Genomic DNA, 26828 nt, shown 5'->3' on the forward strand with positions numbered 1-26828 from the left:
CATGGGGATCTTCCTGAGTTTACTAATGGACTCTCAAATTCAGCAAAAAGCTGGCCTGGGCAGATTGACCAGTGTCTATCATGGAAAGGTCTAATCAGATCAGGAGGTAGACGTGACCTTCTAAAGGAAACAGACCTACAATGAAGCGCTGTGCTGTGTACCGTAAACCCCTTGTTCCTGGTGGCAGAGCCAGCCTTCTTCCAACGTGGTCTTAGTATCCCTTGCTGTTTTAAGGGTGTTGCCAGTGTAAATAAACAATTGTACTGCCTTTTCTTCTTCCTTCCTCCTCCCTCCCTCCCTTCCTGGTAGCTGCACAGTTTGTTCTTAGTCACTGAGCATGCCCTCTGAACACAGCCTGGAGTTTGGAGTTCCCTTTTAAAGGTAAAAAGCCAGCGTATATGCAGGAGGAAAAGAATGTGTTTGGCAGCGTATAGCCTGACAGGAGGCAGATCTGTAGGAAAATGGCAGGGCAGACGCATCCACAGAGGAGAGCCCGGGGTGGGGATGAAAGGGTACAATCAGCTGCTCAAAAAAGACATGCACTTAGCCACTCTGAGAAGCAGAGTGGAGGTTCCTCAACAAGTTGAAAATAGAGCAACCCAGCAACCGCACTACTGGCCATTTATCCCACGGGTACAAATGTAGTGATCTGAAGGGGCACCTGTACCCCAATGTTTATAGCAGCAATGTCCACAATAGCCAAACTATGGAAAAACCCCAGATGTCTATCAACACATGAATGGGTAAAGAAGAGGTGGTATATATACATAATGGAATACTACTCAGCCATTAAAAAAATGAAATCTTGCCATTTACAACGACATGGATAGAACTAGAGTATTATGCTAAGTGAAATAAGTCAATCAGAGAAAGAATTATATGATCTCACTAGTGTGCAGAATTTAAGCAACAAAACAGGATCACAGGGGAAGAGGGAAAAAAATCAGACGGAGACAAACCATAAGAGACTCAATCATAGGAAACAAGGTTGCTGGAGGAGAGGGAGTGGAGGGATGGGGTAACTGGGTGATAGACACTGAGGACATGTGACGTAATGAGCACTGGGTATCATATAAGACTGATGAATCCCTGACCTTTACCTCTGAAACTAATACATTACATGTTAATTAACTGAATTTAAATTAAAAACATAAATGCACTTAAAGATGCCATGTTTTCAAAGATACTAAGATAACTTAAAACTTCTGTAAATCCTGTTTTGTGAAATGTTAGTCATTATAAAAAACCAAAGCATAAGAACATTTTGTGCATTAGGGTAGAAACAATTTGAAAGAGGAGTGAAATAAGTGCAAAAAAGTAAAACAAAAACAGAGCATCAACTCAGGCAAATGAATGTTTATTTAAATATTTATACAAAAATGTCCCTAACAGCAGTGAATACACTTCCCCAAATGTGGTTGCTTCCCTTTTGATATTGCACACTAGAAAATATTTATGTTCTTAATTCTCAAAAATAGAGTACAACGCTATTTTTTTTTTAGCTATGTAACCTGTACTATGTCAACCGTGAATCTTACTAGAATCACAGCATCATCCAACTTATGGCAAGAGAAATTGACAGGTAAGAACGTCACTTTAAAAAGTCAAATAGAGCTTTAAACTAGAATCATTTATATCTTACCTTATAAAATGTTTCTAACTCATCTTAAAGACTCTTAAGATATATAATTATGTATTTTCTACTTGAAACAAAAACGTTTTGAGTATCAAACAGCATATCGTCTACCTTGTAGATAGCGTCCCCATCTAACACTGCCACTGTGTTAGCAACTTGTAAATGACATCAGACTAGAAGCAACACGGCTCCTAAATTGTGTGTGGTTTTTTTGTTTTGTTTTGTTTTTATCTGGTAAGTTACGACAAATTTGGCACTAGACTTCATCTGGAAATAGCATTCATATTATGTAGAAATAATCATAAAATCTTAACATTTAGGTTCATGAATTCCCCTTAGGAAGTAGCTCTTCGGAACATTTGTTAGTAATACTAACTTAGTAATATAACTAAATCGTTACAGTCCCTTGAGCTGCCTTAATTGGAGGTCATGAATTCTGAATTAAGGAATGATCTATTACTCAAGGCTAGAAATGATTACAAGTAGGACCAAGAGAGGTAACCCTATTTAATTCTGAGAGTAACTACAAATTGTTACTGTAGCGGTTAAACAAAGCCCTATTTTCAACACCGTTCTATTTACAATACTTTATATAATAAATAACTTGCAGCAACATGGTGACACTCCCCAGATTTCTCGAGGTTTCTTGTTACTTTCGTTCACGAAGACCTACCAATCGTGAGTTTATCCAGTGAGAAAATGGGATTTGCCAATGTTGAGAAATTTCCCATTGTGGCACAAATAGGAAGGCCTGGTCAGCACCGGAGATATCTGGAGCCTGGACGTTTTTTGTTTCCTCACATTAGTACAAAGAACTGTCAGAGTTGAGAAGGCTAAAGGGAGAGGGGAGCTTCTTCTTGACTTGAGGCCTCACAACCCCAACTGACGGGAGGCACAAGGTGCTGGCTGACTTCTGTCTGTTCTTGTTGGTGCCCCAACTCAAAAAAGAAAGCTTCTTCGAGATTTTCTTGGTTTTATCAGTTTTATCATCATCATCTATGGCCAAGCAGATCATGGAGTAGGTTTTCTGCATTCCCACAGAGTATGTTGCACACTTACTATGCTGCACATGGGAGAGAAGAAATGGTGTTAGAAGTCCTCAAGATTAGTGATAAGTGACTGCAAAGTCTGAGGCTCACATTCTTCACTTACAGCATCCTTTTAAAAATAAAGTTGATAAAATTCTGGAACTCGGGTGACTAACGCTTACATAGAATTAGGTTCTTAAAAAGAAAGGTTTTAAGGAATAGACTCAGTTTAGGCTAGGGATCACTACTCACTTTTTAAGATAATAATTCTACTTGTAAAAGTAATATTCATGCTCAACAATATGAAAATACATACACTGAACAGTAGGTGTCCCTTGTACCTTGACTTCCAGGCCTTTCCCCTGAAGTAACCATGATTTCTGTTCAGAACTTTCTCATCTTCCCCAGCTGAAACTCTGTGTCCAGTAAGCACTATTATTAAGTTTTAAAATATTGTGGGGGGTTCAAATAGGAAACCTGCAGATACTTATTTTCTGGAACCTTCCATGTGGGTTATCCCCAGCTTCCAATGTTTGCCTAACATTGGAGTTGCTTTGTTCACCAAATGTTTACCGAACATCTACTATGTTCCAGGCACTGAAACCAGGCCTTTAAATATACGTACCACGTATCTAAAGTGGCAGGGGATGGTATTTGTAATAGAAATCAAGGAATTCGAGAGGTGGGACAATAAAGACGGTGTATTCACTCTAAATTGTCCCTTTGGAGGCTGGCTCCTTTGAATGAAGATGCCCCTTTTCTATAAAACTGCCATTTATTCCCACTATACTCTACAGGACAGGCATGCGCACTCCCATTAAAAACAATAATAAACAGTCCTGGGTGTAGATTTCATGCCTGCAAACATCTTTCAACCTTCACCTGCTCAAAGTCCATTATGCACCTTTATGAGCACTCCCTTACAAATACCCTCGATCCTCTCCCATATTTCAACCAGCCAATGCCAAGTCTAGTTAAACTCCAACCTCTGCCTCCCCCCAGGACCCCCCAGGCAAGAGCGTTACCCCCCAGGCTGTCCGTTACTGGGAGATATTCACCAAGCCGACCGGCCTCGCTCGGAACTCTCACCCAACCCCAAACCTCTACCAGGCACCTCTTTACCTGGCACTCCTAACATTATCCTAGTAAATCCATTCCTTCTCTCCTAGATGTCTCTCAAAGCCCCACACATGTCCTCCTGATATCACTGTGCTATACTTTCCCTATATCCCCCTCCCAGCTCACACTCCCGTGTCTGCCCCCTTCCTGCCATCGCTTTTTCTTGTCTTCAAGCACCATGCTCCCCACTACCCATTCTCCAAATATTCCTGAGGCGCTCCTCTGACTCACTGCGATAGGGAGCCCGGCTCTCTTCCCATTTTGTACAAATTAGGAAACAATTCTACTAGGGAGGGTATTAACTTGCTGAAGGACACACAGCTTGGTTCCCAAAAGGCAGGGCCCAATTCCAGGCCTGGGGTCTCTCGGTTACATCCAAATGTGCTCCATGGAGGAGTGCGATGGGTGCCCACCACAATCCAAAGCATGGGGGAGTAGATAAGCCATTCAGCCAGGACCCTGGGCTTTATTCTCATTATCTGGTTTCGTTTGGAGCAAAGGACCAGCAGTTAAAAACAATACTCAGTTGCCACAGTCTAAGACCTCACTGGGTGAAAACAATAACCTTATCAGGGTTATTGTTACACCCCTCCTGAAGGACACATATCCCATGGTAGACACCCCCTTCCCATCTTCCTGCGGCTCAGAGCCAGTCCCTGACACCCAAGGTCACCACGGATAGTAAAGCCAGGATTCCTTTCCAGGCAGTCTGAGTCTAGAAAGTCTTGCTTTCTACTCCTACCTCAGCTCCTTCATGGGCCTGGCTCACAGTTATTACAAGATGGAAAGATAAGCCTTTCTCCTTATAAAGCCACATCTTGTGCTGGACAACACACACACACACACACACACCCACACACCCACCCACCCCCCCACCCACCACCACCACCACCACCCCCCCAGCCCTCTAGTGCTGAGCCCAGCTCTTTTACTTATCCTGCCTTTGGACAAACTTCTTTTGTTTTTGGTTGGGACCCTGATCCCTTGCCCACCAATTCCATACATTCTGCCCCTAAGAATTCCATTTCTCAATGATCCCTTCCCCCCTAGATGCTCTGGGAGTCCAACTTCATCTTCTTTAGCTTTTCAATGGAGCTACAATTCACATACCTTAAAATTCACCACCTTAATACCACTCCGTGGTTTTGAGTCTATTCCAAGTTGCACGAACACCACTGCCACCTAATTTCAAAACAGTTCCTCCCCCTCCAAAAAGAAACCCTGAACTCATCAGCAGTGACCCCCAATTCCCTGACCCCCCAGTCCCTGGCAACCACCACTCTACGTTGTGCTTCTGTGGATTAGCCTATTCTGGACATTTCTTATCAAAGCACTCACATGATCCATTCCCTCTCCAGCCCTCTCTCATCAGAGTTCTGTTTCCATCTCTCCATGAGAAGTGTCCTTTTGTCCTGCTGCCAAATATAACGAACACAACTCAACCTCTTAACTGTACTCTACACAACCAACCGTTTTCCCTTGGCAGGATTTTCTTCTCTCAATTCCAGAAGCTTCTTTCTATCCCCTCTCTCTGAATGCCACTCTGCAACTTCCTTTGTGCCTACTTCTCCTCCAACTTACCTCCAGATGCTTGCGGTGTCTCAAGGTTGAGTCCTTGACCCTCAGCCCCTCGTGGGCAACATCATTCACTCTCTTCACAGCTTTAAACAGCACCTCTGTGCTGGTGAGTCTCTGATGTTTATTTCTAGCTCTGACTTCTCCCTTGAACTGAAGATGTGGACATCCAGCTGCCTACTGCACACTACATCTGGATGTCTCTAGCATCACCTAAGATATTCATGGTACAACTGTTTCCTCTCTCCTCTCCCTCCCTCGCCCCTGGCCTCTTCCCCATCATTATGAAAAATGGTGCCTTGGTTCAAACCCAAGTTTAGGGAGTCATTTTTCTCTCCACCGTGTTTTTTACACAAATCATCTAGAAATCCCTGTATACCTCTCTCTACCTTGGCCGTCACCCACCCTAATGGAAGCTGCTAAGCTCGCTGGCCGGGACACCTGCTCTAGCCAGCTCCCGCTGCCACCAGCCAGCCAGCCTCCCCTAGGCAACACGTGAGACATCGTTCTGAACCAAACATCCCCTTCTCGAGAGGCTCCACGGCTTTCGAGCTCCCACAGCTGCCAACGAGGCTCTGCCTCCCTCCCACTGCATTTCCTGCCGCTCCCTCCCTGTCGCCCTGTTCCAGTTCAAAGGACTCTTTCAGATCCTCCTGCAGAAGCTTCTTCCTGCTCAGGGACTCTCTGCACCTGTCGGTGCCCCCTTCCAGAATGCTCCCCAAAGTGCCTCCTTAGATGGCGGGATCGTCCCTGTCACTTGTGTCTCTGCGCAAGCCCTCTCTAGAGGACCCTTTCCCACCTCTGGACGTTCTGTCACGTGGCACGCTGTATTTTCAGAATCACAACCGCGTATCTGCATATTTAGTGCCAGCAGGGACGGCATCTGACCAGCTCGGCCATAGCGCTGACCCCAAGGGAGGGCCTGATACACACGGGATGCTCTGTCACTATCTGCAGAATGACTACTGTCATGAAGGGACGTGCCTAAGGTCCATAAGGAACTGCGACCAAGTGTGGAAGGGAATATGCACAACGGTCGTCCCGCCTGGGGAGAAAAAAGGTTATAACTGTGCACATGAACTTGCACAGGCACCAGGCACTTCCCGAGATCTCCCAGGGAACAGCTAACACTGTCTCTGCTGTGTGGACGGGGCTTCCGCACGTCATCTCAAGCCCTTCTCTACCACTTCAGTATTTTTAATTTTTTTTTTTGGACTGTGAGTACACATGACTTTTGTCATAAAAAAAGAACTTAATCAGGCAGTGCCTGGGTATCTCAGTCGGTTGAGCATCCGACTCTTGGTTTTGGCTCAGGTCATGATCCCAGGGTCACGAGATCGAGCTCTGCATCTGGCTTGTGCTCAGTGGGGAGTCTGCTGGAGATTCTCTACCTCTCCCTCACATACGCTCTCCCTCTCTCAAATAAATAAAGCTTTAGGGGTGCCTGGGTGGCTCAGTGGGTTAAGTGTCTACCTTCAGTTCAGGTCATGATCCTGGGGTCCTGGGTTCGAGCCCTGCATCGGGCTCCCTGCTCAGCAAACAGTCTGCTTCTCCCTCTGCCCCTCCCCCATGCACATGCTTGTGTGCGTGCACTCTCTCTCTCTCTCTTTCTCAAATAAAGTCTTTTTTAATAGATAAATAAAATATTTTTTAAAAAACTTAATCAGAAAAATAAATCAGCTAGTTCCTTCACTTACAGCATATTTTACAAAGTTTTTCCATGATTTCTGGGCTAACATGAGCACGTTCCAGCAAGGACACGCTCAGGAGTCCAGTGGTCAGATCACCAACACAGGCAGGAGGCGTAGGGCCAAGCACACCCCTGGGGCTGGGCTCAGGCCGGCCTCCCTCTACATGGCTGTTTCCCACCAGGCTGTCCGCGCTTACCATAGACGAGGTGAAGTCCAGCAGGCTCACGACCCTCATGTCCACGCCGTCCCCGCCACAGGCCTTCAGCAGCCTCATGACCTCACTCACTGTCAGCCACTTGCAATCCACATCTCGAATGGAAATGATATAATCCCCTTCCTTGGCCCCTGCCAGCTACAAACGGAGGATTTACAGGAAGGTCAGTGTTCCGTTCATTCTCATCCTGGATCAATTCCCAAGTACATGAACAAAATCCACAGCATGCGTGAATCCTTTGCTCTCTAAACAGGTAGCACACACGAGAGGCTTTTCACATAGTCAGACCCTTCACACAAAGGAATCCTAAATTCAGTCACACACCCAGCTAGATTGGGTTGGCCAGCACTCTTGGCATGTGACTGGTCTGATCTATGAGCTCTGCTCCCTATCTAGAGAGGCGCATGCTTACCGCAGCTGAGCAGTGAGGATCCAGGAAGTGGACTTGAACGGGGGAGTTTCCTCTCAAGGTGAACCCCAAGTCCCCTTCTTCTGCAGTGAAGTGAATGCTTCGAGGAGGTGTCCATCTCTTGTTAGCCGAAAACACTGACAGGGGGCCCTTTGGAACAGAGCATCATTAGGTAAGTGAAGGCTGAATCGGGCACTTGAAAGCTATAGGAAATGTCACGCTGTCATCCTCCCAGATGTCACTCGGCCTTGTTCAGAGACCAATGACACCATCAGGGATAATACGTGCTACAACAGTCATCCAAGGACATTAACTGCCATTTTCTCTAAAATAGTCAATATATTTTCTAAAAAATGTTTGTTTTTAAAAAAATAGTTTTATTTATTTGATGAGAGAGAGAGAGAGCAAAAGCAGAGAGAGTGGGAGATGGAGAAGCAGGCTCTCCATTGGGTGGAGAGCCCAACTCCGGGCTCAATCCCAGGACGCCGGGATCATGACCTGAGCTGAAGGCAGACACTTAACCCACTGAGCCACCCGGGCGCCCCAAGAAAATGTTCTTTAAAAAATCATCTTAGGGGCGTCTGGGTGGCTCAGTTGGTTGAGTGTTCAACTCTTGATTTCAGCTCAGGTCATGAGCTCACGGTCCTGGGATTGAGTCCCGTGTCAGGCTCTGTACTCACCATGGGTCTGTTTATCCCTCTTTCTCTGTTTCTCCCCCTCCTCCTGTGCACACACTCTCTCTTCTCTCTCAAATGAATAAAATCTTGGGGCGCCTGGGTGGCTCAGAGGCCCAGGTCATGATCTCAGCATCTTGGGATCAAGCCCCACATCGAGCTCCCTGCTTGGCAGGGAGCCTGCTTCTCCTTCTCCCTCTGGGGCTCCCCCCTGCTTGTGCTCTCTTGCTCTCTCAAATAAATAAATAAGTAAATAAATAAATAAATAAAATCCTTTGAAAAAACATCTCAATGAAAATTGTATAAAGTCTCTAATTTAAAAAGTCTAATGTTATCGGGGCACCTGGGTGACTCAGTTGGTTAAGAGTCTGACTCTTCATCTCTCGGCTCAGGTCTTGATCTCAAAGTCATGTGTTGGGCTCCACAATGGGCCTGGAGCCTACTTTAAAAAAAAAAAAAAATCTAAAATGGCCTCTGCCTTCGGCTCAGGTCATGATCTCAAGGTCCTGGGATCAAGTTCCATATCGGGCTCTCTGCTCAGTGGGGAGCCTGCTTCCTCTTCTCTCTCTCTCTCTCTCTCTCTCTGCCTGCCTCTGTGCCTACTTGCGATCTCTCTCTCTGTCAAATAAATACTAAAATTTTTTAAAAAAATCTAAAAATAGCCTTTTCTATACTTGCAACTTATATGAGCTGTCCCCTTGGGTCACTAGGAAATAAGCACTCAACATACCAGCTTCTGGAAGAAGTCTGTCACTGTCACCTTGGAGAACTGTGGCAAGATGATTTCAACCTCTTGCTCAGTTTTAGCTGGAAAAAAATATTAAAAGGGAAAGGGTAAATGTTTCTGTAACTGCAAGTGATCCTTGAAAACTCAGGTCTAGGGTTTCTTGCTGAAGGGAAGAGAAGGCGACCCTTCTCCTGGTCTCTTGGCCTTCCTCTTGGTCTAGACAAGTAGTACAGAAGATGGACTGCTGGTCAACCCCCTGGCCCAGTGTCACCCGTACGTTCCATCTGGGCACCTACCATGAGCCGTACCTTGCTCTGGAGCTGGGACAGAGTAGTGACAATCAGACACAGCCCCCGCCTTCAAGGAGAGTAGGTATATTCTAGCGGACTTTCTTTGGCACTCATGAAACCCAACTAAGAAGTCACCTACATCTCAAGTGTGGCTATCACAGGAGGAAGTACTGTGTCTCTCAGCACACTGCCCTGGGTAAGAGGAGCTTCCCCATCTCATCATTCACGTGTGAGATGAGGATTGTAGCAGGATGTCATTTTGCCAAGTTGTATCCACTGAGAGCTTAAATCTCGACCATCCTATTCATGGGAGGCTCAAGCCCAACCTTACCACGAGGCTAGTCAGCTCCTAACATAGGATCCCCAAGCAAGCTAAGTATACAAGAAGAGAAGTATAAAAAGAAAATCTGAGGAAGAAGCCTGGTTCTGCCAAGGTAGAACACAGCTCTCTACTCACAGGATGGCCTGTGGCTTCTTACAAGCTGCCTGACACAGTGTTAGGAACAAACAGGGTGCCCATCCATTACCAGAGTGGCCTGGACAGCCTCGTCAGGAGCCACATTCCCCTCCTCAATGGAGGTTCTGTCTCTATGTCATGGCCACAGAGCATACTGTATGGGCAAAGGGGCCAAGGAGAGGGCCAGTATCCATGAAGGGGAATCATGGAGTGCCATTCCTGCCTTCACCTACTAGCTTGGTCACCCGGGGCAAAGAATATGGTTTCCCTAAATCTTTACTGTGTCATATTTAAGATGAGGGCAATCCTAGACCCCTACAGAACTGGAGGGAGAGTTGAATGAGATTCTGTATACATAGGGTGCTTACTGTTGTGCCTGGCAGACCTCAAATGCTCAGTAGGTATCAGCCAGCATTACCACAGACAAGCCCAGGGCGCCATCTTGAGCAGGGCTCTGTCTCTAGTTCCTGGAAACTGAGGTGGAACTTCAGAGACAGAGGTGTAGGAAGAGGGGTCGAAGGAGCTATGGACAAAAGGGGTTCCCTTGATTGGGCCACCCCCCCTCCCCTTCCCTAGTCATTCCTTAACTGTGAAGTCACCTCTCAGAGAGGCCCCTCAACTCCTGCCTCCTGGGACAGAACCCACAGCCCCTTCCCCAATCCTGTTCACCTCCATCTTCCCAAAGCCAGGACGTAATTAACGTCTTGGAAATGCCTAGAAAGAGCTGGTGGTGCATGACGTCACTTATACGTGGAATGCAGGACAGTCAAGCTCACAGACGCAGACCGCAGAATGGTGCAGTGACAGTGGGGGCAGGGATGAGGCGATGCTGGTCAAAGGTACAAAGGTTCAGTTGTGCAAGATGCATGAGTTCTAGAGCTCCAACACACAGCACGGTGACTACAGTTAACAATACTATATTGTCTACTTGAACCTACCAAGGACAGATCTCGAGTGTTCTCACCACACACACGCACACATGATAAACACGGGTTTGAAGGATTCTCACTGCCAAGGTAAAGATTTACCCACATCCCCCAGCTCCACTCTCTCAGTGGAAAATTGACTTTTCATTTCATAATAAAATAAGGTTTGTCCTAAAAAAAGAAAGAAGGGAAACGCTGGTGCTGAAGGAAGGAGAGAACAGGAAAAGGGCCGACATAGGGGAAGGAATAAGGAAGCGTTTGGCCCTAAAACCACGGCGGGGGGGTGTAGGTGAGAGGGTGGAGCGGGGGGAGGTGGAAGGGGGGGGAGTGGACGGGGGATGGCTGACACAGCAAACCGCATTCCCAGAGGCAGACACAATCCGGGGGTGGAGCGTAGCAGAAGCATCAAGGCCAAGGTAGCTTCTGAGGTCCCCTGACTAGAGGTGACGGCCAGAGCCCCAGGGAGGTTATGAGACTTTAAGAAAGGGCATCTAGGAGGAGGCAAACGAGCAAAAGTAGACCTCCGACAACGCCAGGAGCAAGAACTGTCAGCAAAGGGGGTGCTGAGGGAGGCAGGGACAGAAGCAAGGTGGCAGAGCACCCCGACACCGAGCGGGGGCGGGGGGGTCACAGGCTACCAGGAGGTCACTGAGGACAAAGACCATAAAGAAGTCCCTGCACCGAGTGAGCAGAGAGGTAACTCAGGGTCTGGCCAAGCCTTCTCAGAGGAGCGGACCAAGGCTATGCCCCCGGAGTCACGGGGGCACCCTCTACACCCGCCACAGGCTCCCAGGCCACTCACAGACGATGTCGGGAGCTTCGATCAAGTCCAGCAGGTCGTTGTCCTCCCGGAGCTGCGCGTCCTTGAGCTGGGAGCGCCGGTGCGCAGCGGACAGCACCTCCTGCAGCACCTCGATGTCACGAAGCTTCTTGCACAGGCTGGCCTCCCTCACAGACTCCTCGTGAAGTGCCACGGCTCGGCGCACGTGCGACTTGCCTGCCCCCAGAAAGCCGACCCCACATGACAAGGTGCCCCCACCTTGGACAGCGCGAGTCCCTTGGGGTGAGCCCAGGCGCCCAAGGACCAGCCCGGAGGGGTGGACCCTCTCCTCGAAGGATCTGCCTTAACAGCCCAAGTCCTTCCTAAATCCATGTGCAATAGGCTCACGGGTGTATAAAGCATACATTCAGCAAATAGTTACCCAGTGTTCTGGGCACTAGAGGTGAAGCAATGAACAGAAACTAGCCTCTGTCGCCATGGAGTTTATGTGCTGGTGGTCGAAGACAGATCATTAACAAGCAAAGAAATCGGTCATGGATCACGGGTGTAAGATTAGGGAGAGAAATAAAGCAGGGCAGGTAGCAGATCTTGCAAAAGAAGACTGGGAACAGAAAGTTGCTCTTTTAGGATGGGTGATCCAGGAAGGACTTCTTGAAGGTAACTTTTGAGCAGAGCCCTGAAGGAGGCGAGGGAGCAGCCACATGGATATGACAGAAGGGCACTCCTGAAAGATGGAACAGCGAGTGCAAAGGCCCTGGGGCAGGAGTTTGCTTGTACATTCCAGGGTTACCAGGAGCTTGGGGCTGGGGCCAGAGGGAGTGAGGCCTGGAGTGAAAGGCAGGGAATGAGGCCAGAGAGGAGCAGGAGCCAGACATGTCACCCGCCTTACAAATTCAGGGTGACAGCTTCTGTCCCTACTCTGGGTGAGATGGAAGCCCATTAGGATGTGAGCAGAAGACTGATGTGACATGACCCATGGGAACTGAGTATGAAGGAATAAAGAGGAAAGCAGGGGGACCAGTTATGAGCCACCGTGACCTCTCTGAGTTACGAGCCACGTGACCACTCTGGACCTGTTTCCTTAACTGGAAAATGGGGATCATATTATGCATATCTCATAGGGTTGTGTGAGAATGAAGGCAGTCAACGTGTGTTAGGTAAGCACTGTGTGCATGTGGCTTAGACCAGGTGGTAGGTAAGTACTAGTCGGATATGGGACGTGTTGTCTAGGTAGAGTCAATGGGATTTGCCCATCACATGTGGGGTGAGAAAGGCTGAAGGCAGGTGACTCCTGGGTTCCTGGCCTGTACACCCCTAGGCTGGAGTTGCCATCAGTGAGAAGGGGAAGTGCGTGGGGGTTAGGGAGCAGGCCTGGTTAGTAGAGGAATTTAGGCTCACACATGGGAAGAGATACTCTCTCGGACACTGACAGAGACCAAACTACTCATCATCAGTTCTTAGGTGTGACAGAAGAAAATTAACGAACGTTCCCTTCCACGTTTGGATGACTAAGGGCCATTCCCTGGACCACGAGGGCATGGGAAGACTGCCATAGCTCTGGCTCCACTCTGGGAGGCCCGGGCCCTCAGAGAACCTGTGAGAACACAGACCCAGGGGCCTGCTGAGACTGCAGACCACACCCCACGGTTTCAGATCCAGAATGGACAGGATGACCCAGGATGCCCTGCTCTCCGGGCCCTGCCCTGGGGACCTGTCTAGGGCGGTCTGTGAGCAGGACCAGCTGGGCATGGAATGGGGCCCACAGAGGGAGGGAACGGTGCAGCCCAGGCGTACCCAGCTGTCGGCGCTGGTGTATGTTCTTCAGCGTAGCCAAGGGTGTCAGTCCCTCCGGCATGTGGTCGTAGAGCTGGGACAGGCACTTCTCCTGATGGTCCTCGTCAGCTCCCGGCTTCACTGCAGTGAGAGCCACATGGTAAATCCCTTCTTGTGGATGTGACCACAGACTCGAGATGGTGCTGCAGACCCTCAGAGAAGTCTCTTTCAACCTCCTTTAATTGCTTCTCCAGTTTTATAAGGCACTTGGGATACTAGGCCTCCTCTTAGCCCCTGGACACACCCCTGGCCATCTCGCTCATAAGTCTTTTGGCACTCAGGGACAGGCACACCCTAGAGGCTCCTGCTTTGGCTCTAAGCCCCCATTCTACCTCTTCCAACTTACCCACCTCACGGAAACTCCTAGCACAGCCTAGCCTCAAGCCTCTGGTGGCCTCCATGCCTGCACCCATCCTCCCTGGCACACGTCCCCTCTCTAGCCTCACCAGACCTCTCACCGGAAGCTCAACAATGCCGGCCTCCATTCCAGAGCTCGGCTAGTGTGCTTGCTCTGGCTGTCCTTTTCCTCCTTGTTCAGCTGCAAAAGTGCTCCTCAGACTTCAAGGTCCAACTCAAATGTCACCGCATCTGAGAAGCTTTCCGTGACTACACCAAAGGAGTCCAACTGCTGCCCCATGTGTGTTGCTACCGTAATTGCCAAATGGTTTATGTGACTTGTCCCATCTATCAGACTATGCAGTAATACTAGCTGTAGGCACCACTTTCCGGGAGCCCACAAGATACGAGGCGCTATTTAGTTTTGCATACAGACATGTAATTTTCAAGAGCCCTATGAGATGGGTTCTCTCCATGCTCCCATTTGACAGATGAGAAAACCAAGGCCCAGAAAATTAGGTAACTTGCCCAAGATCACACAGCCAATAAATGGCAGAGCTGTATTATGAACCTGGGCAGTGTGGCTCCGGAACTTGCCCATTTCATTACTATGGGACGACCTTGATTAGAGTTCATGACAACAAGAGTCCCACCTGACCTCAGATCAGAACTAAGACTAGGGTGAGGAGAACAAGACCCTCTCCTCACCCTTGGGCTAAAAATTTAAGAGAGCACCAAACACTCAGCAGTCAGGAGACAGCTGTATTCTTCATTCAAAATTTGGAGCACCATGGATTTTTTTTGTTTGTTTAGTTTTGATTCATTTTAAATATAATATCCAAATGTTATCTTGAATGCTGAGTTTGGGGGCATCCCCTTAAGATTCAGTGCCTAGGTGAGCACCTCATGACTTCTGATCCTGGTCCAAGCCCTCGTCTTAACACCAGGGGAGAGGTCACTGCCTTGGAGCTGTTTGCTCCAACCTGGGCAGAATTACACTCCCCCCTCTTCCTTCACAGCAGGAATGGAGAACCCCTAAATCATGTGAGCATCTGCAGAGCAAGACAGATAGCACTCACAGCATAGAATGTTCTAGAAGCACGACCTGACCAAAGCCCCAGTGCCTCCAAGCCCACAAGCCTTACACTGGTGGTCGATGAGAAGGGTGGCTGCAAAGTAGTGGGCCAGGGCTCCGTAGTGGTGTGCCTTCACGCAGGCCAAGCTGGCCCAGGAATAGGGGATGTTCTCCTTCACCGGTACCTGGCTCATGGCGGTGTGCAGCTGCCGATAGACCTCCCCCACCTGCAACGGAAGGAATGCTGGGAAGGGGGAGCCTGCCCCAGGGGTGCTCATGCACCCAGTCTGCAGAAAAAGAGCCCTTTCTTCTATGGAGGGGCCCTTCAGGCGCCTGCTCCAGAATCTGGGAGCAGCTCCAAAGCTTCCTAGTTCCTCCAGCGTCAGAGTTCACAGGGAGCTCAGGCAACTGTCATGATACTGGGTTTTCGGCTAAGCTGCAGATGGAATCAGTGATCCGTATCAGAAACGCCACAGCTTGCCAAGAAAATGCAGGCTCGTGCTCGGTCCAGGGCAGGCACGCTGCCCAGGTCACGGGCAAGCTGCCATGAGAAGCCCCCACTGCTTCCAGGGGCCCACATCGACACGTCCTGCCCACCGCCTGGAAGTCACAGGACCTCAGAGGGCTCACCTTGGCAGCCTCCTGAGCCACCTTCACCAGCACGAAGAACTCGTTCCGGATTCCAGGAAGGCAGATTTTCTCAAACACATTTTCTTGGGCTTGTGCAAGCATCATTTTGACCAGCACACTGAGCATGGCAGGACTCATGTCATAACTCGGAGTATGAGTGAATGTCTCTTTCAGGTGATTTAAAACCCCTACAATCGGAAATTTTTTTTGCACATTAGATGGGGGTCGTATCAATTTCACCATGCTGCTCAAAAGCAAGGAGAAGGAGAGATGGAAAAATAAAGAACGTGTTCTGGAACGTTGTGAAAAATCTGATTCTCAGTTACCGTAAGATCCAACAATTCCCTTCTTGGGTATACTCCCCCAAGAACTGAAAGCAGATGGAAACGATGGAAACCGATACTCGTACACCCACATTCACGACAGCATGAGTCATAACAGCCAAAAGGTAGAAACCAACCCAAATGTCCATCAACGTACGGTTAAACAAAATGTGTTGCATACATACAACAGAATATTTTTCAGGCTTAAGAAGGAAGGAGATTCTGACACATGCTAAAACATGGACGTGGACGTTGCGCAAAGTGAAATACACCAGTCACGTGGGCAAATGTTGTGTGATTCTGGGAGACGAGGTATCCAGAAGAGTCAAATTCAAGGAGATGAAAAAGGAGCATGGTGGTTGCCAGGGACAGAGAGAAGAAAGGAATAGGGAGTGTTTCATGGGTACAGAATTTCAGTCTGAAGATTGTATTTAGTTATTTATTTGAGACAGGGAGCAAGAAAGAGAGAGCGCGTGAGTGAGTGCGTAGAAGGTCGAGGGGCAGAAGTAGAGAGTCTCAGACTCCACACTGAGCACAGAGCCCAACACGGGGCTCGATCCCATGACCCTGAGATCAGGACCTGAGCTGATAATGAACAGTTGGATGCTCAACTCACGGTGCCCCCTAGGTACCCCCAAGAGTCTCAGTCCGGGCAGATGACAAAGTTCTGGCGACAGAGAATTGCCCAACAATGTGAATGCTCTTAATCCCAGTGAACTGAACACTTAAAATCGGTTACAGATGGTCATTTTCTTTCATGCATTTTAACAAAATTTTTTTTAAAAAGATTCTTTTCTAAAATATTTACCTCCGTATCAAGCGAGGAAACCAGTCTGCTCCCTATTTACTGCCATCTCACCTGGGCCCCTGTGAGGCCTTCCGTACATGACCAGGCATTTAATGGAGGGGAGAGCAGGAAGCAGGCAGGGTGAGGGAAGGGCTCTCCGCGGGACACGTTCCCACCTAACACCTGGGTCAGAATGGAATTCAGGGCTTTCCCCCAGACCCTCAGGGAAGACCAACCCAGCTACTCCAGTGGAAATTTTCCTGCTGTGCCCCTTAGCTGACTTCTTTATATGTTAGGAAAGTAACTGTCACAGGGCTGACAATCAACCAGAGGCTGAAATAAAATCTCTAACATGAATCCCATCTGACTGGTTCCTCTGGTTTTGTTGCGAAGCCCCAGATGCCCCGTGGACAGATGGCAGCGGCTTCGGGCTATTTGCTCCCCTCTGGGGTTTGCTCACCCCCTGCTCTGAAGCTTCATGTTGTCTGTGCTGCTGTCGTCTTAGAGATGGGTCTCCAAGCATACTTGCTTTAGGTTCCTCGGGAAGAAAATGAGCCCAGGAAAGGATGTACAGTGAAAGAAATCCACTCCACATGGGATCTTAGCATGTTGTTTTATCCAGAGGGATCTTTTTTTTTTTTTTTAAGATTTTATTTCTCTATTTGTCAGAGAGAGAGAGAGGGGGGGGAGTGGAAGGCAGAGGGAGAAGCAGGCTCTGCTGAGCAGGGAGCCCGATGCGGGACTCGATCCCAGAACCCTGGGATCGTGACCTGAGCGGAAGGCAGAGGCTTACCAGACTGAGCCACCCAGGTGCAATCCCCCAAGGATCAGTCATTTTAACACAAGCGATTTCACAATCAGTCAAAATGACACAGCTAGGGTTCCTCATGGCCTTGCAGAGCAGAGGGATGAGGACCGGCACAGAAGGGAACTTGGTGTGAAGTCCACTAGGGGCACTGTCCTGTGGTCTGTGCCATGTGCCTGCTTTCCCCCACCACTCCTCACAGCAACTCTGACAGTTGCCAGCCACAGGCCCTGCTATGGGAGAGCAATGCAGGACCCTCAGATACCCCAGAGCCACACCCACCACTACACCAAGCCCAGGGGGGCCTCCAGTCCTCTTATAGGTTGATGCTAAGTGTCACCTGACAGAAGGCAGGGCGGAGAGCCTCAGGCAGGCAAGTTTGCACAATGAGCACAACATAAACACACAGACAGCAACATGCAGGGTCCCTCAGCCATACCCAGACCAAAGCATCAGGGCTTGAGCCGTTAAGCAATTCTCTCGGTGGGAAGATACACCAGCACTTGAAACCCACTTGGGTCTTGGGGAAGCCGGGGCCTTGAAGGCCCACAGACCCTCTTCCGCTGCAGTACCCAGAGCCCCCCGGTGAGGCCAGGACGCTATCCCCGCAGCCTTCCTGGAGACACACCTGCGGCTCTCTGAAATGCGTCCACTGCACCCTCCAGCCCAGCCTGGGTCCGCCGGTTGCACCGGGTCCCGATCTGAGTGTAGAGGGCTCCGATGTTAAACAGAATGCTGGCCTTCTCCAGCAGCAGGTTCTGCTGGCTAACCGGAACCCCGGTGAGCGAGTCGTACCTATTTAAAGGAAATAGGTTTTGAGAACATGAATTATTTGGTTGGTGAAGGCCACTTTGGGGGGAAAGCAGACAAAATTCATTTCCTGAATGATAAAAGGCAAGGGTGCACATGCAATGAAGCTTTCATTTCCAAGCAAGCCAATGGGCTTATCACAACCTCACAGTAAAGGAAGGCTTCTCAACCAACATGTCCTTCCAAAAGTGAATAGACAAACAAACTGCAGCAAAAACAGACAGTGAAATATCATGTAGCAAAAAAATAAATGAGTTATCGAGCTGTGAGAAGACATGCAGGAAACTTAAATGCATGGGATATCTCAGTGAAGGAAGCCAATCTAAAAAAGTCTACATACTTTATGATTCCAACTATCTGGCATTCTGGAAAAGGCAAAACAATGGAGACACAAAGAATCAGTAGATGCCAGGGTTGAGGGGTGGGGGAGGGATGAAGAGGTGGAGTGGAGGACTGTAGGGCAGTGAGACTCCCCCGTGTGACCCTATAACATGGCAATGTGTCCTTACACATGGTCAAAACCCAGGAAGTGCCTACCACCAGGAGTGAGCCCCAATGTCAACTATGGACTTCGGGTGATAATGTGGGAATATACATGGGAAATCTCTTAATTTTGCTGTGAACCTAAAACTGTTCTAAAAAAATAAGGTGTATTAGAAATATGTCTTCTTGGGTCCTGGGTGGTTCAGTCAGTTGAACGTCTGCCTTCAGCTCAGGTCATGATCCTAGAGACCTGGGATCGGGCCCTGCATTGGGCTCCATGCTTGGTGGGGAGCCTGCTTCTCCCTCTGCTTGCTGTTTTCTTTGCTTGTGCTCGCTCGCTCTCTCTCTCTGACAAATAAATAAAATCTTATTAAAAAAAATGCCTTCTCTTAGGGAATCTGGATGGCTCAGTTGATTAAGTGTCTGACTCTTGATTTCAACTTGGGTCATGATCTTGGGGTTGTGAGATCAAGCCCCAAGTCAGGCTCTCTGCTAGGCGTGGAACCTGCTTAAGATTCCATTTCTCGGGACGCCTGGGTGGCTCAGTGGGTTAAAGCCTCTGCCTTCGGCTCAGGTCGTGGTCCCAGGGTCTCTGCTCTGCAGGGAGCCTGCTTCCTCCTTTCTCTCTGTCTGCCTCTCTGCTTACTTGTGATCTCTGCCTGTCATATAAATAAATAAAATCTTAAAAAAAAAAAAAAAAGATTTCCTTTCTCCCTCTGTCTTCCACCCCACTCTCCCACTCCAAAACACGTGTGTGTGTGTGTGTGTGTGTGTGTGTGTGTGTCCTCTCCTAAATGAAACACAGCAATTATGAACCCCTCATTGTTCTTCCTTAAGTCTAAAAGTCTCAGGATCTGTTTTAAAGTTCACCCATCAACCAGGAGGCAGACGTGGAGAGTCATCCTAATTCGACAATAAGGAGAAACCACCTTTTCCCCTTTCGCTCTGAGTAGGCAGCTAAGGCATCTATAGCAAAAGTCATGCGCGTGTCCTTTCAAAAGGACAGCATTCATAGCCACCAGCAGGGATGTAATGCAGGCTCTTGGAATTGACTCTCCTTTCTCCCATGCTAAGGACCCTCAGGGAAGAGGGATGGCATCTCCAAAGCATTTAAAGAGCATTAACCTTCGAAAATACCAACTCCGGAGATCTATTGCTGTTTGCTGCCTTTGTCACTGGGACAAAACCCAACTCCCCCCCCCCCCCCACCGTCCCATCTGGAACAAGAATCTTTGTTCTTGTTAATTCCACCTCAGAGCCCCCGTGTTTCCCCAACAATAAAGTGAGCACACACAAAAAACTGCCTCTTCTCCTCGGCTCCCTTGATCCGAGAAGCCAGAAGCCACAGTCTATTGGAGACTTCTCCCCCTTGGATCCCCGTCATACATAAACACGCGTAGATCTAGGCTCTCCTGGAGAAACGGGACTGCTTGAAAGAGAGGGCAGGGGATGCAGAGGAGGGCAGCAGCGGGGGGCCTGGGTCACCTACCATGTAAATAAGATCCCCATCTGTCGGGTGGGCGGGAAGAACCGGCTCTCCACAAACCCCAGCTGGATGAAATAGCTCATAAGCAGTTCGACCCCAGCCTCATCCCGGCTGGGCGTCCGGCAAGCCTGGAGGGAAAGGGAACCGGGCAGGGGGTGGGGGTGGCAGATGAGGACCCAGCGCCCGGCCTCCCCAGGTGTCACACGCACTATGCCTGCAGAGCCTGGGCCCCTGCTGCTGCTACCCTGAGCACGAAGTGTGGGGGAAGGGGCTGGGGCAGGCTCAGGAGTCCCAGAATCCAGCCCCAGATGTGCCGAGGGTGTGTCTGTCCCCCCACCACCACCCCCACCCCGAGGTGGCCAGGTTTTAAGGATGGTTTTAAAAGTGCCTCCCTATCACCTCCCGCCACCTGTGATTCTGTATTGGATGTTCTGAAGTCACAGCAAACTCTGGCAGCCACTCTCCCCTCCTTTCCCCTCCCCTCCCTTCCCCGCAGCACACACCACCTTACCTGTCTCAGATCCATCAAATCTGCTATTTCGTCTTCATACAGGTAGCTGTCCTCACTGTAATGCTCCAGGATAAAATCCTGCAAGCAAAAGGAGATGAGATCTGTAAGGCATCAGTGCAAACCAGAAAGAGGTCAAACAGGAATGTCGAATGTGCCCCCCTCCCCGGTTTAAAAATACATGGAGAATTCATACAACCAGGAGATTACATGCTACAGTGACTTTCTGGATGGTGGGATTTATTTTCCGAACCGCATGTATATTTAAAAATGTTCCTTTTGGGGGCGCCTGGGTGGCTCCGTGGTTTAGTTAAAGCCTCTGCCTTCGGCTCGGGTCGGGATCCCAGGGTTCGAGCCCCACATCGGGCTCTCTGCTCAGCAGGGAGTCTGCTTCCTTCTCTCTCTCTCTCTGCCTGCCTCTCTGCCTACTTGTGATCTGTCAAATAAATAAATAAAATCTTTTTAAAAAATTTAAAAAAATGTTCCTTTTGTTGCTTCAGTTAAAAGGAAAGTGGAAGTTGGTTTTTCCTTATTTTTAAAACACGTTTGTGGTGGTGCCTGGCTGGCTCAGTTGGTAGAGCACTTGACCTTGATCTCGGGATCATGAGTTCAAGCCCCATCTTGGGCATGGAGCCTACTTAAAAATAAATAAGTAAAATAGGAGTGTGTGGGCGGCTCAGTCGATTTAAGCATCTACCTTTGGTTCAGGTCATGATCTCAGGGTCCTGGGATCGAGCCCTGCATTGGGCACCCTGCTTGGCAGGAAGCCTGCCTCTCCCTCTGCCTGTACTTATGCTCTCTCTATCTCTCATATAAATAAAATTTCTTAAATAAATAAATAAAATACAATGTCTTTACGTCACACTCAAGTGACTGTGTAAGTGACAATACGTTGAACAATTCTGGCAAACATCCCAGACACTCAGGGGCGCCGACGTTCATCCTGTGGGCTGCCTTCAGTACCTGGGCACAGGGCCTTCCCAGAAAAGGAAACCCATGTCTGGAGACTGTTGTGAGGCTACTTCCCTCAGGGTCTGCTATGAGAACCTTTGTGAGAGCAGCTTTGGGCATTTCCACAAAGGAAGCACCTGAATGAGGCCCCCTAACTGGGTCCCCAGTCCAGCGTTTGAGGACGACTCTGTAAGCTCATTCAGGCATACGGCACACACTTGCCACGTCCAGGCACTGTTCGTAGAGCCTGGGCTCCATCAGTGAACAGAACAAAGATTTTTCCCCCATGGAGCTTCTATTCTCACAAGGCGGCACAGAAAATCAAGTGATAGGCACAACAAATAAGTAAATGAGGGGCGCTTGGGTGGCTCAGCCATTAAGCACCTGCCTTCGGCTTAGGTCATGATCTCAGGGTCCTGGGATCGAGCCCTACGTTGGGCTCCCTGCTCGGTGGGGAGGCCTGCTTCTCCCACTGCTCCTGCTCTGTCTCTCTCAAATAAAAAAATAAATAAAACTTTTAAAAAGTATTTAAAAAAAAATAAGTAAGAAAATTACATCATATACCAGAAAATGGCAAGTATGATGGGGGAAAAAACAAAAATAAAAATCGTATAAGGGGCATTGAGTGGCTTCTTGGCTAGCATCTGCCCTACATGCTGGGTAGGCTACATGCTGGCTCTCCCTGGCTACCAGAAAGTGGAGGACAAATGTGCTGAACTATGTTTTCTCAGAGGTCTGTTAGAAGACTCTCATTACATGTTTTCTACACTAAAGCCCCTCCTGCTTTTTGTATGTTCAGTGCATACACACACACACACACACATACACACACACTCACGTACCCTCGTCTTATAAAAACAGGGTTCTGTTGAACAAATATACACATTTGCTGCGCTTTTTTTTTTTTTTTAAGATTTTATTTATTTGACAGAGAGACACAGCGAGAGAGGAAACACAAGCAGGGGGAGTGGGAGAGAAGCAGGCTTCCTGCCAAGTAGGGAGCCTGATGTAGGGCTTGATCCCAGGACCCTGGGACTATGACCTGAGCTGAAGGCAGACGCTTAACCGACTGAGCCACCGAGGCGCCCCTTGCTGTGTTTTTCTTTTCGAATTTACAATGTAGCAAACATTTTCCTATGCCACAAAATAAAACAAGACTTTAAGAAAAATGTTTAAAAAGATGTATTTTAGAGAAAAAGAGAGAGTGCACATGCACAAGCAGGGAGGGGAAGGCGCGAGCGAGAGGGAGACTCTCCAGCAGACTCCCCAATGAGTGCAGAGCCCGACGTGGGGCTCAGTCCCACCACCTGAGCCAAATTCAAGAGTCAGACGCTTAACCAACTGAGCCCCCCAACCCCTGCTCTGTAACATGACTTTTAATGATTATGTAACCCTCCAAAGTAATGCGTGTACAACTCATTTACTGAACAAATAAATCGAGCACCCACTTTGTGCCAGCTAATATGTACCATGATATTCTTAACCTCTTCTTGCTAGACACTGAAGTCACTGGTATGTATCTGGGATCAAAGATAGCACGACGACAGTCCCCCGCACGGACACCTCTGTTTACCTCCTCAGCACACATTTTGAGATGCCTCGTGGGGCCCCAGGATATGCAGACTTCCTCCTGTTTTTCAATTTGGTCATTTTTACCCAATTTTTTCCTTTCATTTTATGATGCTATCACAGGTTTTCTTTACGACGTTAAAGTGCTAATGTTTGGAATCAGCGCCTCTACAAATGCAAGGACCATCTGTAAAATCTGAAACGGTCTTCCACTACAATTATATTAGTGATGTTAAATCCCAGTGAAAATGATCTGGAGGGCAAAGTTCATCTAGGGTGTCTATGATGACATCCCCGAAAGCACTGTTAGGGGTCACCACTCAGGAGATGCTCAGGGATGAGAGAAACTGCCTCCCTTCCAGGACAGCACGTTGTTCTGTCAACTTCTGCTTTGGACACGGGCCAAAATTTTCTTAAAATCAGGAGACAAATTACACTCCAAGTAAGTTTAAAAAAAAAACTTTATGTTAACCTCATAAAAGTCAAAGAGAATTTTCATATATTCTAAATACATTCCTAGGCTAGATTAAACATAAATATGTTTAAATATTAAGTATGTTATCCTACTAAGTAGTACAATAAATAATATCTAGCTGAGGATGCCTGGGTGGCTCAGTGGGTTAAAGCCTCTGCTTCCAGCTCAGGTCATGATCCCAGGGTCCCGGGATCGAGCCCCGCATTGGGCTCTCTCCTCAGCGGGGAGCCTGCTTCCCCTTCTCTCTCTGCCTGCCTCTCTGCCTACTTGTGAACTCTGTCTGTCAAATAAATATAGATAAATATAAATAAATAAATCTTAAAAAAAAAATCTAGCTGAAACCTACTGTAAACATCAAGGATTAAGACAAGGACTACATAACATAATTCTATTATATGACATATTTCTGAAGTTCTCTAGCCAATAAATTGAGACAAATATTAGAAAGGAAGAAGCAAAAATAATATATATGTGTATATATCTATATATACACACTTTTAATATGCATATACATATATTACAAAATAATGGTGTATATACAAAACCCAGAGCGTCAACTGAAAAACTACTAAAATAATAGAAATTCAGTGAAATGGCCACAAAGTTAATAGATATAAATCAACAGTATTTGCTTCTTTTTAATTCCTTTTTTTTTTTTTTAAGATTTTATTTATTTGACAGAGAAACAGCGAAGAGAGGGAACTCAAGCAGGGGAAACAAGAGAGGGAGAAGCAGGCCTCCCACAGAGCAGGGAGCCCAATGTGGGGCTCGATCCCGGGACCCTGGGATCATGATCCGAGCTGAAGGCAGAGGCTTAACGACTGAGCCACCCAGGCGCCCCAACAGTCTTCCCTTCCTATATAAGCCATAACCAGTTAGAAAAATATAACAGGGAAACAATAATTTCTCAATTGTACTCCCTCAACAGAAGTACAATATTCCCAGGAATAAAATTAATTGAATTCACTAAGCAGTTAAGTACTGAACTTTACTGAAAGACTTAAGTTATTTCATTCTTTCATGTATTCACTAAGGCATTTTTTATAATTTCAAGTATAGTCAACATACAGTGTTTTATTAGCTTCAGGTGTACAATATAGTGATTCAACAACTTTATACGTTACTCAGTGCTCATAAGTGTGCTCTTAATCCCCTTCACCTGTTTCATCCAACCCCCAACTCCACCCCACCCCACCCCACCCCCAGGAACCCGCAGTTTATTCTCTATAGTTAAGAGTCTGGTTTTTTGGCTTGTCTCTTTTTTCTTTCTTTCATTTGTCTTGTTTCTTAAATTCCGCATAGGAGTGAAATCGTATGGTATTTATGTTTCTCTGACCGACTTATTTCACTTAGCATTATACTCTCCAGATCCATCCCTATGTGTTACAAATAGGAAGCATTAGATCATTTTTTTTAATAAGACAGACACGGTCCCTACCCCGCATAAAATCTGCTATTTGTTGATGTATCAACAATTAGAAATACTATGTTCATAGATGAAAACGTGCAATATGGCAAAGATACAATCTTGTCCTACATAGGAATCTAATGAAATCTCAATCAAAACCCAAAAGTACTACTTTGGGGAAACCTGACAAAATATGGAAGTAAAAATGTGGGGGGAAAGTCAGAATATTTGGAAACGCATGGTCATAAAACACATAGGGATTATGGTGTGCCTATGTGGCTCAGTGGGTTAAAGCCTCTGCCTTCCGCTCAGGTCATGATCCCAGGGTCCTGGGATCGAGCCCTGCATCCGGCTCTCTGCTCAGCAGGGAGCCTGCTTCCTTCTCTCTCTGCCTGCCTCTCTGCCTGCTTGTGATCTCTGTCTGTCAAATAAATAAATAAAATCTTAAAAAAAAAAACAAACCACACAACACATAGGGATTAAACAGTGAGCAATAGATAGACAATGAAACAAGCCACAGATCCGAAACAGAAGGCAGCAGACTCGAGAATCAGGTGTACAACAAAAGCCAGTATTCCACAGAAATGGGAAAGCCTGGAGCACCCAGCAGGTCCGGACAGGAGGAAGGTGGCACCCACAGACGGCGTGCCCAATGTGAATTTAAGGAAAGGGCTAACACAGCGGTACGGGCAGGGTTTAGGGAAACCACAGGGATGGCGCGGAACCTCCAGGGCCATTAGAATCCCAGGTCAAGAAGGAAATGGAGGGGTGCCTGGGTGGCTTAGTGGGTTAAACCTCTGCCTTCTGCTCAGGTCATGATCTCAAGATCCTGGGATCGGACCCACATCAGGCTCTCTGAGCCTACTTCCCCCTCTCTCTCTGCCTACTTGTGACTCTCTCTCTCTGTGTCAAATAAATAAGTAAAATCTTTAAAAAAAAAAAAAAGAAGAAGGAAATGGAGCTTTGAAAATCCAGAGAGAGGGCTACCTGAGGTGGGCACTGAAGCCACCAGGCCCTCCAGGAATGCAAAGGGAAGCCAGCTGAGCAGCCTGGAGAGTAATGTCCCAACCTCCTGTCCTCCTAGCCCCTCCAGCCTGTGGCGGGCTCCATGGCACAGACCAGGATGGAGGAAGGGGGTTGGGGGGAGGGGCACAAGGGTCACAGAGGGAAGTGGACACCAGCCAGCACCACGAATGGCTTCTTTACACGGAGCTTGGGGGGAAACTGGCTACTCATTCGGTGAAAATAAAAAGTGATAGTCTTACCTCATTTTTTACCCCCAAAAGTAATTCCAGATAGATTAAAGATCTGAGACAAAAACACATAAAACAAGACAACTGGGAGAAACAATAGCAAAATATTTATGCCATCTTGGTGTGCATTCATGCCTTTCTGAACATGTCCTCGAGGCAGAACTATAAAGGGAGGAACCAGTAGATTCAACAACAGAAAATCTTAGTGGCAAAAATATATATATGATAACTTTTAAACCGGTTACTGCTGTGTAACAAGTTAAGTTAGAGAAAGAATGTACTGAGAGAAATATTTGCAATATATATAACCAAGGAACCAAGAGTTATTATCCTTCATATGTAAAAGAAATACTGTAAGAAGTAAGAGCAAAACTCTGGAAAAGCAGACAGAGGGCAGAAAGTCATTTTGAAGTCAAGCAAAAGTGGTAGAGGGCAAAGAAACATACACAAGAATGTATCCAACTCTAGTACTGATCAGAGAAACGCAAACCATAGTAGGCTATTATCTTGCCTGATTTCACAAAAATCAGAAAGATCCCATAAAAAATCCAAATGGGGAATGAAAGCCA

General features: G+C 47.7%; 1 protein-coding gene across 1 annotated transcript in view; it reads right to left on the reverse strand.

The window, feature by feature from the left end:
- Positions 1-1341: 1341 nt before the first annotated feature.
- Positions 1342-26828, reverse strand: part of RHPN2 (rhophilin Rho GTPase binding protein 2) — a 60807-nt gene continuing 35320 nt past the window's right edge. Inside the window, exons 5-15 of the mRNA XM_045988456.1 lie at positions 20607-20684; positions 20099-20223; positions 17945-18111; positions 15402-15589; positions 14842-14998; positions 13322-13441; positions 11549-11743; positions 9077-9153; positions 7676-7822; positions 7246-7401; positions 1342-2699 (exon numbers count right to left, since the gene is read on the reverse strand). Coding sequence (XP_045844412.1) covers positions 2439-2699; positions 7246-7401; positions 7676-7822; positions 9077-9153; positions 11549-11743; positions 13322-13441; positions 14842-14998; positions 15402-15589; positions 17945-18111; positions 20099-20223; positions 20607-20684 — 1671 coding nt within the window. The 3' untranslated portion in view covers positions 1342-2438. The remainder of the gene's footprint in view (positions 2700-7245; positions 7402-7675; positions 7823-9076; positions 9154-11548; positions 11744-13321; positions 13442-14841; positions 14999-15401; positions 15590-17944; positions 18112-20098; positions 20224-20606; positions 20685-26828) is intronic.

This window comes from Meles meles, chromosome 19 (genome assembly GCF_922984935.1).
Source record: "Meles meles chromosome 19, mMelMel3.1 paternal haplotype, whole genome shotgun sequence".
NCBI classification, from domain to species: Eukaryota; Metazoa; Chordata; class Mammalia; order Carnivora; family Mustelidae; genus Meles; species Meles meles.